The sequence below is a fragment of the Chaetura pelagica genome, unplaced genomic scaffold, assembly GCF_000747805.2.
Source record: "Chaetura pelagica isolate M959 unplaced genomic scaffold, ChaPel_1.0 scaffold207, whole genome shotgun sequence".
NCBI classification, from domain to species: domain Eukaryota; kingdom Metazoa; phylum Chordata; class Aves; order Apodiformes; family Apodidae; genus Chaetura; species Chaetura pelagica.
In genome coordinates, this window is record NW_009953929.1 from 897,371 (window position 1) to 910,146 (window position 12,776).

General features: G+C 41.9%; 1 protein-coding gene across 1 annotated transcript in view; it reads right to left on the reverse strand.

The window, feature by feature from the left end:
• Positions 1-4,938: 4,938 nt before the first annotated feature.
• EPHA4 (EPH receptor A4) overlaps positions 4,939-12,776 on the reverse strand; it is a 105,086-nt gene continuing 97,248 nt past the window's right edge. Inside the window, exons 15-18 of the mRNA XM_010001652.1 lie at positions 11,351-11,500; positions 8,772-8,965; positions 6,089-6,244; positions 4,939-5,804 (exon numbers count right to left, since the gene is read on the reverse strand). Coding sequence (XP_009999954.1) covers positions 5,690-5,804; positions 6,089-6,244; positions 8,772-8,965; positions 11,351-11,500 — 615 coding nt within the window. The 3' untranslated portion in view covers positions 4,939-5,689. The remainder of the gene's footprint in view (positions 5,805-6,088; positions 6,245-8,771; positions 8,966-11,350; positions 11,501-12,776) is intronic.

The window sequence follows — 12,776 nt, forward strand, 5'->3', positions numbered from 1 at the left end:
AAAAGCAACATGCTTTGCGGGCACGTTATGCAGTTTAAACGAACTTCAGGGGTGAGTTCCTGTGATATCTACCGGAGAGAATTAATCCCTTTGGGGCAAATGCCAGGACTATTACTCCAACTTCTGTATTCGTATCTGTTGTGATAAACACTAAATTAAAAAAAAACCCCACATGCAATAATTAGAAATAGTCCATTTCAGGTTTGTACAGCAACTACTTTATTATTTTCAAATGCAAATGTTTGCATTATTTGCTATTTTACAATTTTACAAACTAGGTATAAAAGACCATAAATAAATGACATAAGTTATGTGTACCTAAAATTCATGGAGGGGGAAAAATTACAAATTAAAACAAAATAGAAAAATCTCTATATCTAACCCAGAGATCATTCAAATGCACGAACCAAGAAATGCTGTTAGATTTTTTCAGGATGAACTAAATTATAATATGCCTCATACATTCTAATTTTAACCACAGTCCTTGCATATTCCAACATACTTGCAGTGACACAAAAAAATAAATGCACTCTCTTTTTATTTGTCTGATTAGTATTTCAGATTTTTTTTTTTTCTGGTTATGAAAATGTCACATAAAAGAAAAATACTGCTTTCTAAGTCCTGTTTACTGGCTACTTACCAGCCTTCTGTATTTTATACATATATATTTTTAATACATATGATCCATCACAAAATAAGTACAGCAAGAAACCTGGACAAACATCAACCAGTGGTGTGTGAGCAGGACAATTTCCTAACAAACAGAGGCTTATCACGTGAGACATTCCCAGGGGTGGATGACCTCTTCCCAGATGGGATGCAGTGCAGTGGCACTCCCTTTCCTTCTGCCCCTAGCTCCTGGGGCAGCACTTGTGGCACCTCCTTGAACCCCACCACACTGCCAGGCTGCCCTTGCTTCCCTCCCATGCACCTGCAGCTTCTCCTCCTCCAGAGCAAGCAGAATTACAGTTAATGGAGAACTTGGAGGGTCAGTGAGGAGGGAAAATAGGAGCAGGAGCAACCTTGGGACACCCATCTACAGCCCTGGTGAAGGCTGCCCTCTCTTTTAATGCAGTGTGTCCTGCCCCACCCTGGAGGGGGGAGTGAGCCCAATCCTGGGGCAGTTTGCTGTGCCCCACGGCCAGCGCCAGCCCCCATGGCCAGGGAGCAGGCAGGGAGCACCACCCACTCCACTCCACATTCACACTGGCCATACGTTCCCCGGGCTCTAGCTCCACTCTTCCTCCTCACACGACACTAACCGTGAGTTCTCCAAATACAGGCAGCTTCTCTAGGCAGTACCAGTGAGTCACAGCAACGTTCCTCAGGCCACAGAAGGACGACTGCCCTCCATGCACCTCGTCAGCTCTTCCTCATCCACACGAGGAACAGGACACTTCTCACCACTCGCCAGCTAGCTACTGCAACCTCACACTTCTAGCTGCATTTTTGTTCCTTAACTGCGCTGGGAGCAAATGAAGTGTTTTGATTATTACAAGTTTTCACAGCCTGCACACAGAGCAAGGTGCTTCTCTGAATGGAAGAACTGCATATTTTTGTTGGTATTCAACAACTCTTTAAAATCCTATTTGTCAGATAAAAAAGGCTACTTAAGAATTCAGTTCAGGGTTAGCAGTGGATGGGCGTGCAGATGTTGTCTCCATCAACTTGCTGTTGAGAAACTGGTTGATCTTGATCATGAACAGGGCATTAGTACAAATAAACAACACTTAAGAAAATCTTTAGCACCCTTATAGATCCTCTAATCCACATCTTCAAAACTTGAAATAGCCCCTATTTCAGGCTGCAGAACTACTCATCAAGGTTAGTGTGGCAGCTAAAAAATACATTTATACATAGAGAAATCAAACACTTTTTGAAATCAAACACTTAGGTGTTCTCCCTACCATTGCAGACACGAGCTATTGGCCTGCTCTCCTGACAGGGGATTCCTGCACTTCCAGAGAGGTTCTGGGCACATTCACAGGCAGCTCTAGACATGAGGTGACTCACACACAAACACACACACACAAGCACACATACGCACCTTTCAGAGGAGATAATAATCCATTATCCACTCAAGGAAAAAAATATATTTATATCACTGCAATGGCACGTTTTGTGTAAAATGTCACTTCAGCACTGTATATAGGCAGCTCACAGGAACTGGGTTCTTTGTTGTGGCACCTGGCCTGGCGTCCATAGTACAATGTGTACTGCTCCAGCACCTGCACTTGTCCAAGATGCAGCAGTGACAGCCAGGGGGATGAGGAGAGAAAAAAAATCAAAATATATAAATAAAACCAATGATAGGAAGCGAAAGCAGAAGGAGAGGAAAAAAATAATCCAGAAGTCTGCAGGGCTTTGACACAGTACGTTCCTTAAGGGACAACTGGGTGCTGAGTCTTAACGAGTTACACATCTCTCAGTGAAGGAAAAAAAATGGAGTGGGTGGCATGGGAAAAAAAAAGTAAAAAAAAAAGTCACACTGTCTTCAGGAATTGATAACTGTTCAATTTGTGTTTTCCAGGATCAGTGCTAGGGAAGACGCAACTGTGGATCCAGAAGGCTTCAGGTCTAGTCTCTGTACCTCTGTGGTCAATGTGATCAATAGGACGGGCTATGAGGCCAGGAAAGCAAAATCTTATTTCCCTGCACAAAAAGAAAACACATATATTAAAAAACAAGGAAAAGACAGACACACTCATGGGCCAACTGCCTCCTCTCAGGTTTCCCAACAGAAGCAGTGCTGTGGGCAGCCAGATCCTCCATGGCTGGTGCAATTGCTAATTCACATCAAAGGAAAAAACCTTAACTCATCTCTGCAGTGAAGAGGTAGATATGCAGGAGGTTCAAGGAATCAAACCTCTCCCCAGAGAGGGGGAAGAAGGATCTCCTGAAGGGGAGAGGAGAAAGTAGGAAGAGTTGCAATTCTCCCACGAGAGGGTGGATGAAGGGCAAGCACAAGGGGCTGCAGCCCATTGCCAGGCTCCTGCTTGCCAGGTTTGGCTGTCTGGAGCCAGTCAAATGACACAAGCACTTCCCAAGGGGGAGAACCCTTTGCCTTCCTTGACTCCTTTCTTTTCCTCACACTATTTCCAAATCTCACTTCATAGCACAGGTTTGTTTTTTTTCATTTTCTCTCCTCCAGCTACCTTAACTTGTAAGTGGATGTCCCCTCACTGGCCATATCTTATCACAGGGAACACAAACATTGGTGGGAGATCTGAGAACCCAACCATACGTTTTCACAGTTTTCATTCTATAGGGACACAGTTCTTCTCAATTTCTGTGGAAAATGTTGGAGTGTTTTCAATTACCTATAAAAAAGCAATTTTACAAACTAGCCAGAAAATTTGGGGTATTTTGTTTTTGCATAAAACGACAATCTCAGCAAAATGCAACAGATCTACAGCAAAGGGAAACTTAAAAGTATCTCTGCACTTAAGAAGCAAAAGAATTTTTGCTGCTGAAAGTGCAAGTGTCAGGTCTTTAAAATGAGTAACCACGTCTTATGTTGCCTGGTGAAATGACATTCAAACATGCAGGTTTAAGTAGTTTTTTTAAAAGAAATCTTTAGTTTAGTGAAATGGAAAAGCTTTTACAGCTAATACTGCAGAACAGTTTTTACTAAACTGTCATCACTTGACAGGATCCAAATTTAGCATCCCATATTCTGAACAAGTTGTTTTCTGAGAAAGTTGGAGGTGGGGAGAGTTAGTGGTTAAAATCAGCAAGTTATTGTTCACAGTGACAGAAAGAGATGTGAATGACAATACAGTAAGTGTGACTTGTCCAACTGAGTGACCTGTTTTGTATTTAGAATAAATGCAATTATAAAAAAATCTGACATATTAAGCCACTAACTCATTTCTGAATTGGCTGTCAGGTGTGTAGTGGGACCAAAATACTGTAAGACCAAACAACCAGGCTTAGAGCCACCAAAATATAAATCTCACCTTTCTGACACTGTGCCTAGCACAGCTGAAATGCAAGGTCTGTTCTAGAGAAAGTGTCATAAAAATGCTCCTCCTATTCATAAGTGGGCCTGATCCTGTCTCTTTCTATGGTCATCTCATCACTTTCCTCCTCACAGGGGCTTTAAAAGGAACCTAATTTACACATGCTGTTCAGGAAGAGTAATAAAAGCTTAATATAAATAAAATTCAAGCTTAAATTTGCTCAGAGCTTTACCAGATAAAGCTTTATCTGATGTGACCTAATGAGGACAACCACATTCCCATAGCCATCACCTCCACCCAGGAGCTCAGGGGATGCTTTCACTCACTCAGCTCTCCATCTACTCCTTGGAGGAGTTGGAGGGCAGCTTTTCAAGCATGCTCCATCTTGTTTGCCATACTTGCAGAGGGGCACTTAGCCCTCAGCAGTGCAGCCTACACTTGGCACTCACACCCACAGTCACCTCAATAATCCAGCCTTCGGGGCTGGTTTCAAAAGCAAGTTTAGTTCCCACAGCTGATGAGACTAGATCACTGTGTCTGAAGTATAACCCTGCTGTCTAACATAGAGCTCCCACCATGCCTGAAACCCAAACTCTGCAAAACCATGAGTGAGTTTCTTTCACCCAAAAAGTAAGGGCATCCTATTGGTCCCAGTGTGAGCTCTTAGGAATGAAATGAGTGAGCACCAATACACACTCCTACACCTTGTCTGCACAACCTAACATGCAACAGCTTGAGAGCAAGATCACATTTTGAAACTGCAATTTTCACTGTCATCAAATAGAGCAAACAATAGGAAACGCTAAGCAATTAGTCTGGGAAACCAGCACAGGTTCATACAAACCAGTTGGGAGCCCCAAACAATACATACCACAGCACTTTTTTTCTTTTTTCCCCTGCAGTTATGAAATTCTAGCAGTTTAAGAAATAAAGCACCACAAACATGTTGGACACTGTACTTCCACTGACCTTCTCCATTTGGCAAAGGGAATCACTTCTTGAAAGAGTAAAGAAGTTCAAAAGCTCCACAGCCACGATTGTCACAGCTGACTACTGGCAAGATGTTCATAAAATGTCTTTAAGTGGTAAGCTTCAGCACAGCACAACAGCCAATAATCTCCCTTGAAGTCCAGTTTTGCCCAGTCATCCACGAGGTGGTTATTTCATGTCTCAAGCCCATAAATGTTTAGATCACTAACTGGCAGGCACTGATTAGCCAAATGATACTCTCACTGAGGTTTCTGCAAAGTATTAGTGATGCATCAAGTCTGCAGAAAATATCCTAGGGCAGATTCTTCATTCCAGTGAAAGACGCACAAAGGTGGTTTCACCCACAAATAAAACACTATGGTTGTAATCCTACAGGTCATAGGGAGAAGGAAAGTACTTTTGCTTTTAAGCACAGTATCTGGCAGCAAACATAGCATCAAAACTTAAATGTGACTTTATATTTATATAGATACACGTATTTTACATATGGTTGATCAACAGAGAAGTATGTTCCAAGAAACAATTTGTTCCAGGTCTGGTTTAAAACGACGGCTTGTCATTTCTGGAGGCCCCCTCCCAACACACACGCTTGGTTTCCACAATCTGTACATCAAGCAATGCTGCAGATCTTTATTTCGACAGGCAAGGAGACGAAGTAAAAAAAGTGCAGTTCTTCAATTAAAGTGCATGGATGAGGTAAACTAATTTCAAGAGTTTTGAGTTTATTCAGCACTGGCTCAGACGGGAACCATCCTGCCGTGCATCTGTTGCATTTGGGTGCGCATTGCTTGAACGCTGCTCAAGATCTTGTTCTGGTGGGTGATGGCAGTGATCCCAATCCTGGCCAGGTCACTGTGGAAAGCAAGAGAAGCAGGGGACTAAGAACTGTGGATCAGATGCTGGTGCAGAGAGAAATACTAAGAGTCAACCACAAGCAACATAGCAAAAGCAAGGCAGATGTAGAGAGATATTTAATTAAATAAGTGAAGGCATTGTGGAGGCATTTTAAAGTTATCCTCTGTCCAAATGAAAGACATTCCATTCCTTTAATGAGTGTAATGATATGCAGCACAAAGTAAAAGAGGCTGATTAAATCCAGATTTACCAGTTTTTTTGTTATATCACTGAGTACTTACTCCTGGTTCATATGCACCACAGCCTCTAGGGTGGTATAGCCAGCAGCTGTGAAGTTATCCTTGTATCGCTCCATTTTAATGGCTTGGAGCCAGTCACCAACAGAAACAACTGCCGAGAACTCCGGGGAGCTGGGATCCAGCAAGGCTGTGCTAGGTCTGGATGCCAAGCAGAGAAAGGACAGAGAAATGGTGTCAGTTGGATCATGAATTCCAAACCAAAGTTTGATCTCTGCAGCAATTACCCTCAATGGTTAGGGAAAGTAGGGGCAAGACGTTGCACCCAGCAAAACTGGTGGCTTTCTGCACAGCAACCCAGATCAAGGCAAGAAACTAAACAAACTGCAAAGCATCAGGCCAATTTTTGCTAAGAATGAATTTGACCTTAGGTTTCTCCTTTTGCTTTCAGATTTAAATTTGAACCACAATGCCACTTACCGTTTCTACCTCAGATGCAGCCAATTTCATAGAAAATGCTTTTACTTAAAAAAACAAAACAAAACAAAAAACCCCAAAAAGTAGCTGGCAATGCTGGAAGGTGTTCAGCCCATTGGGCCTGTATCTCCCAGGCAGCAATGCCAGACCTTGCCAATCCTGCATGTGTCAGACCTCAGCTCAGCAACCTTAGAAACACCACTGAAGTATGAGCACAGAACTGGGAGCTCACAACCTGCCAGACTGGTTTGGAGGGCAGAACTCAGGGCAGGTTCAGATAAGTCCTGTCTCTAGCCAGGTTTGCAGCAAGCTCAGTGCACTCAATCAAACTCAGGACAGCAGGGAGTTAATCCCCTCTTTAATGAATCCATTCCTGACCGGTGTGTGTGCCAGGAGTGACAGGAATCATGAGCTTTGATCTTTGTTTGCACTGAGGAATGTGTTTCTCATTTTCCCTTGCACAGATTTGCAAATAATTATTTTTGCAAAGTTTCCTTCTCTTATTAGTATCTTATTTATTATTTCACGTATATTGTAAGTCACAGTTTCATTAAACCATTTAAAATTACTACTATCTAGCTAACCAAAACAATGATCATTTAGCAATTTATTTGAAAATGCACATTATCAAAGATGAGGTGTGCAATAGCATAGCTATGTCTTGCCTAAGGCACTAAGCACGTGCTGGTAATACTAGGTACAGCTCTCTCACTGTACCATCTAACACTAGACCAATGATGGCAACCTAGTTATACGCAATTATGCTTCATGTAAAACGTCACACTATGTTAACAATGTTATACACCTATTTGAAATTCATATTCCAATTCAAAGAGAAGAAAAATAAAGATCTATAAATAGCCATGAACATGGAATGACCTTGAATAGGCTATTAACTTACACACACACAAAAAATTACCTTGAGCAGCCTATTAACTTTTTAAAAATCTATATATTTTCAAAGAGCACCAGAAATTGAAAGAAAGAAAAATGGAGGCATTCATACTGTGATTCTCAAATGAAATTATCACAGCAGATCATATTGTGAATCTCACCATGTAAAATATTTAAGCCTCAAAGGTGGATACATTTTGCTGGGCTACCAATGCAATTATGGCAATCTGGAAGATGGTGTGGCCATAGAGGCCTCACGGGGTTAATAATCCCTCTTTTGATAATGTACGTTATGAGAGTCACAAAGGGATGTACAAGTTTAAAAACAAAAATAGCTTTTTCTTCAGGATGTTGTTCTGTTGGAGGCTGAATCAGAACCTCTGCTACTCCTTCACTTAATTTTGTATTGTCCAATGGATATTTTTCTGCCTTCTTGTCTAACAAGTATTTTCCCATTACTCCTGCTTCTTTTCTTTTAAACTATTTTCCGTATTTGCTGCAAGCAAATTTACCTGACAAAGCAAAGACTTGGGAAAAAAAAATAAAAGAAATAAAAAAACCTGGTGTAAATTAGTAAAGCTCCTATTACTCCATCAGTGTTTCACCAGCTTAAACAAACTGCTGATCTGTCCCAACAAAGATATTTTGGTTTTACCCTACAACTCTGGGAGTTTCCTTCCTAATGTGCTTCTTTTGCACATACCAGGTATACCACGCTCAGCAAAAAAAAAACAAAACACAAATGTAATGTGGGATCAGTGGAGACATGAACCTGGCTTTCCACAAAATTAAATTCAAATTCACATAAAAATTAATCCACGCCTTCCCAATGCCTGCAAGGCTTTGGCTGCAATGCTGTAATGCTCATTTGCAAATCCTACACAAATCTAGGGTTTATAAAACTGGATGATGTACTTTTCCTGCAGAAAACCACATCACTCCTGTTAGCTACACTGCATTAGGACTACCCCTGTAAGCCCTTTTATGGGGCAGGGGGGGAGGGGAGGTGGAGATGATGATGTGGCAAGCCTCTAACAGCGCCTGCCTGCATCAGAACTTTTTCAGGGCATGTTTTAGACTGGGCTACAAATATGGTCAGTACTGGCATGATAGAGCAGCAGCTCTGCTCATTCAATTTTCCTCTTCACAGAGCTGAGAGAGCCTGGGGTGCCCAGTGGGGTTTAGCCATGCCCCAGCAAGACCCCTGTGCTCTCCTGCAGCGTGCCATGTCTGCTGTGCAGCCTGGCTCTGCAGAGCTACAGAGCATGCTGTGATCTGAGGTTTCAGCGACCTGCAGCTTTGCTTGTCATCTCCACTGTGCTCCCTTGTACATCACCATTACAAAAGCACAGCTGACCTGGAGCTCTCACTGCCTGTCCTCTTCAGGCTGTTGGGGTTGCGGATGAGTTTGTCCAGCATGTTGACAATCTGTCCAAATTTAGGCCTGTCACTGCGTTCCTTCTGCCAGCAGTCCAGCATCAGCTGATGGAGAGCGATGGGACAGTCCATCGGGGGAGGCAGCCGATACCCTTCTTCAATGGCTTTAATAACCTATAAATGGCACAATTAGGAAGGCATTAGAGAGCATCAGACACTACTCACATCTACCAGCTGATTATCATTTATCCCAGGGTGATCCAAAGTATGGAAACAAATCCCACAATTAAGTGAAACAACGTGGAAAATTGCGGCAAGGCTCAGGCAGTTGGTGGTCTCAGAACGTTTCTCCTTGGCAATTCAGAACTAAAAGGGTACAGCATCCAAAGCAGACATCAGATACAGCAGGGCAACGTACCATAAAAGAGTGCACGACATAACTCAAGTTAGAATTAAGCAACTATCCTTATTGACCAGAGGGCTGGAGAAGCAACAGTTCTACAGCAAATCTTTAATATCTGCCAGTTTAGGGTGCAATATGTTGAAGATTAATTTTCCCCCATAATTTTTAGGGTGCAGCAGATCACCCCCCCTCCTGGACTACTTCATCTCTGTTGGTAATACAGACCTTGTACAGAACCTGTTCTCTCCCCACTGTATGGTCTGAACCAAAAAACGCAGAGATGGGAAACCTTTTGTGCAGCTTTATCAAGAAACTTACAGAAGTCCAACACAGCAGCTTAAGTATGCATTTCATATTTAATAGAAACCAGAACTCACAAGCTGAAATAATTTCAAACCCTCCAAAAAAGGGCTCCAGAGCTCAGAACTCTGCTGGCTCCTTAGCTCTCAGAAGAACAGGATGTGGCCACAACTCAATTCAGCTATGACAGGGACATGATCCAGAAGCCTTCAGATCTTAATTAATCAATATGACTTTGCTTGCAGGATTCACCATGAGACTAGAGACCAGGAGCACACAGTGACTGAATTGCACTAAATTCCCCCGTTCTCATCTTGTCCAATTAGTGGCTAAAATCTCCTGGGAGGACAGAACAAGGGATATGCTTGCACTACTAGCAGCTATTCAGTGACCACAAACAAAGTGACTCTCACAACTCCAGAAAGTACGAAGATCCTTTTGATTTCTGTTGATTCAACAGATGCTGAGAATAACCTGACATGCACTTCTGCTTTGTTGTGAAAAGCACTGCTCTCACCATTGTTAGGGAGAAAAGAGTGGTATGTCTGTGCCATGTACTAAAGAGAGGATGCAAAGACAGCAATACTGGCTTTCACTGTCCTGTTTCAGCCAGCTTTTTGATATGTTTTAGCCCTGCACACCAGCAGGGTTTACCAGCCTCAGACACTAGCTCTGTGCTTGCTGCACTGCTCCGCTGTGCTGTGTAGACATGCCTGACAGAACTGAGACACATCTGGTGTTTTATTTTCTTGCTAAGTCTTGATGACTTCCTGTTAGCAAAGGAAGGCAAGATTGGGTGCCAGAAGACATTTCACATCAGAAGGAAATTAAAATTATATCCTCCGTTTAGATTAAATGCCATTCGCATCTAGACACTCTTTGAAAATGTTCGGCTCTCCAGAAGAAAGCAGATGACTTGTAAAATGACTTAACCACTCCCATGACCATATATTCAGATTAACATTTTCTGCTTCCTTTATGTGTTTGTAAATCCCTTGGGAAAAGAATTATGGATAATCTATGCCTCATTTTCACTGGTATAATTTTTTTTCATTTAATAAAAATTCTATTAGCAAAAGCTCTTATTAGCATTATTATGAACTACTCTTCAGGAATAGCAGCCATTGTGCTTGCTCCCTCTTGGAATACACTGAAGTAGTCCAGATGGTACAGTTAAACAGGACATGCATAATTTAAGAATGGTCATTTAGGAAAGCTGCTTTTTAATGTCCTCAAGGGGCAGCTATGCAATTGTCACAAGGATGCTCTGACTGATAATCAGAATTGGATATGTCTTGTTTTAGATATCCTACAAGTAATAAAATAATCTGGAAGAATTACAAGTACACTGGGGCTTGAAAAATTAACTACTAATAGGAAGCCCTATTAAATTCAAGTGTTTTTTTCTTAAAGACTTTAAATAAAGTCAAGATTTTATATCAACATTCAGATCTTCCCTCTCTTGACAGTATTATGATCTGACAGCTTAAATGTATTTGTTTCCCTTTACTCCATTTTTCTTTCTTAGTTTAATTGCTTGTAATATTTTTCCTAAAATTAAAAAGAAAGTAAGAAAAAAGAAAGCAAAAAAGATACATGCATACATTTTAGACCCTAACTTGAGAATCCCCTACTCCCTGACCAGGCTTGAAGTACTCAAGGAAGTCTTCATTCCAGAGAGCATCCCTGAGAAAACTGGAATCTACCACCCATTACATCCTTTTAAAAACCTGGAATAAACATCTTCCTACTATACTGTAGCTGACACAGAAACACATCAGCAGACATCTAAGGCCAAAGATAAATTGGCAGGGAGAACGAGAGAAAAGGAAGAGGAAGCTCTGAAGAAGACTCACATCCTGATTGGACATATCCCAGTAAGGTCTCTCTCCATAGGACATCACTTCCCACATGACGATGCCGTAGCTCCACACATCACTGGCCGAAGTGAATTTTCGGTAGGCAATTGCCTCTGGTGCCGTCCACCTGATGGGGATCTTGCCACCCTGTCACCAACAGAAGGAACCATAGCAGAGTGAGTCATTGCCCCAGCACTGTGCGTGGCTGGCACTGTTCTGCATTGCTATTAAAAACACAAACTGGTTGTGTGTACGCAATTCCAGAGCCCTTCCTAAGAAGGCAGCCACTTTCTCTTCTTCTTGCCATAAAACTGTCAGCTCCAACCAGGAGGCAATGCTGCCCATCTGTTTTCTTTAGTCACAAGGAGGCCAACCAGTGAATCGTTAAATGTATTTTTATCAGCCCTCCAAGAGATCTCTGCTTAGGGGTATGGTGAAGCATGAGAACGAGCCAGGGGTTTTACAAAGTATATATTAGATATTTGGTTGACAAAACAAATAAGTACATGCTGTTAATTACTATTTCCTTGCTTGCCTGTCTGACCTGTTTGGCCTGTTTCAGAAAAATGGGATTACAAACATTTTGCTTTTCAAAAAGGTAAAATAAAGAGAGGATAAACTGGAAAGATTTATTAACACTGTGGTGTTTCCCATGGGCAATATCCCAACTCCTACCAGAGATGTGAAAAGGCAAGCAAGCCCCTGGGCTCTCCCAGTCCCTGTGGGAGGAGTTCAAGGCCAGACAACAGTACAAGGCTGCTTTTGATACCTGTTGGAGAGATCTGCCTCTTGCTAAAATACTGCTTTTTAAGCAAATAAAACCACTTGGCCATCTGATTTGGGCCACTGAGGTCCTGCACTGTTTTAGAAGGAATTCACTCCATCCTGTTTATCTGATTTTGCCTTAGCTGAGTGATCCCCGGCCAGAGAGTTCTCCTTTTGTTTATGCTAATATGCAAGGTGTTTTTAATTGAGCTTTTGGTTTCCTGCAGTTTCATCTGGGGAACGACTTACACTGAACAAAGGTTTAGGGCTTTTTCATTTGCTTTTATGCTTTTTTGATTAAGTTTATTTTGGTAGGTGTTTTTCTCAGCAATCTTCTTGATAGTTTTATCCATATCTGAGTGCCAGCGTGTGCATACTTAATGGTTTATTGTTCTAATATCTCTCTCAAGTGTTTAATATGGACTTGTTCCAAAGTCAAGTGAAATCCAAAGGGGTCCTTCTCCTGGCTTCTCTGGCCATTTCATCAGGCCCCTTGTGAATCAGGTTGTAGCAGAATGAGCTTTGTGTGGCTACAGGATGCTTCACTTTAATGATCTATATTAATAACAGAGAGGAGAACACACTGTTCTCTTAAAAGATGCTTCAAAAACTGCATTTTATTGCATCGTCTCTGGTTAGGAAAAAGCTCTACTCTTTT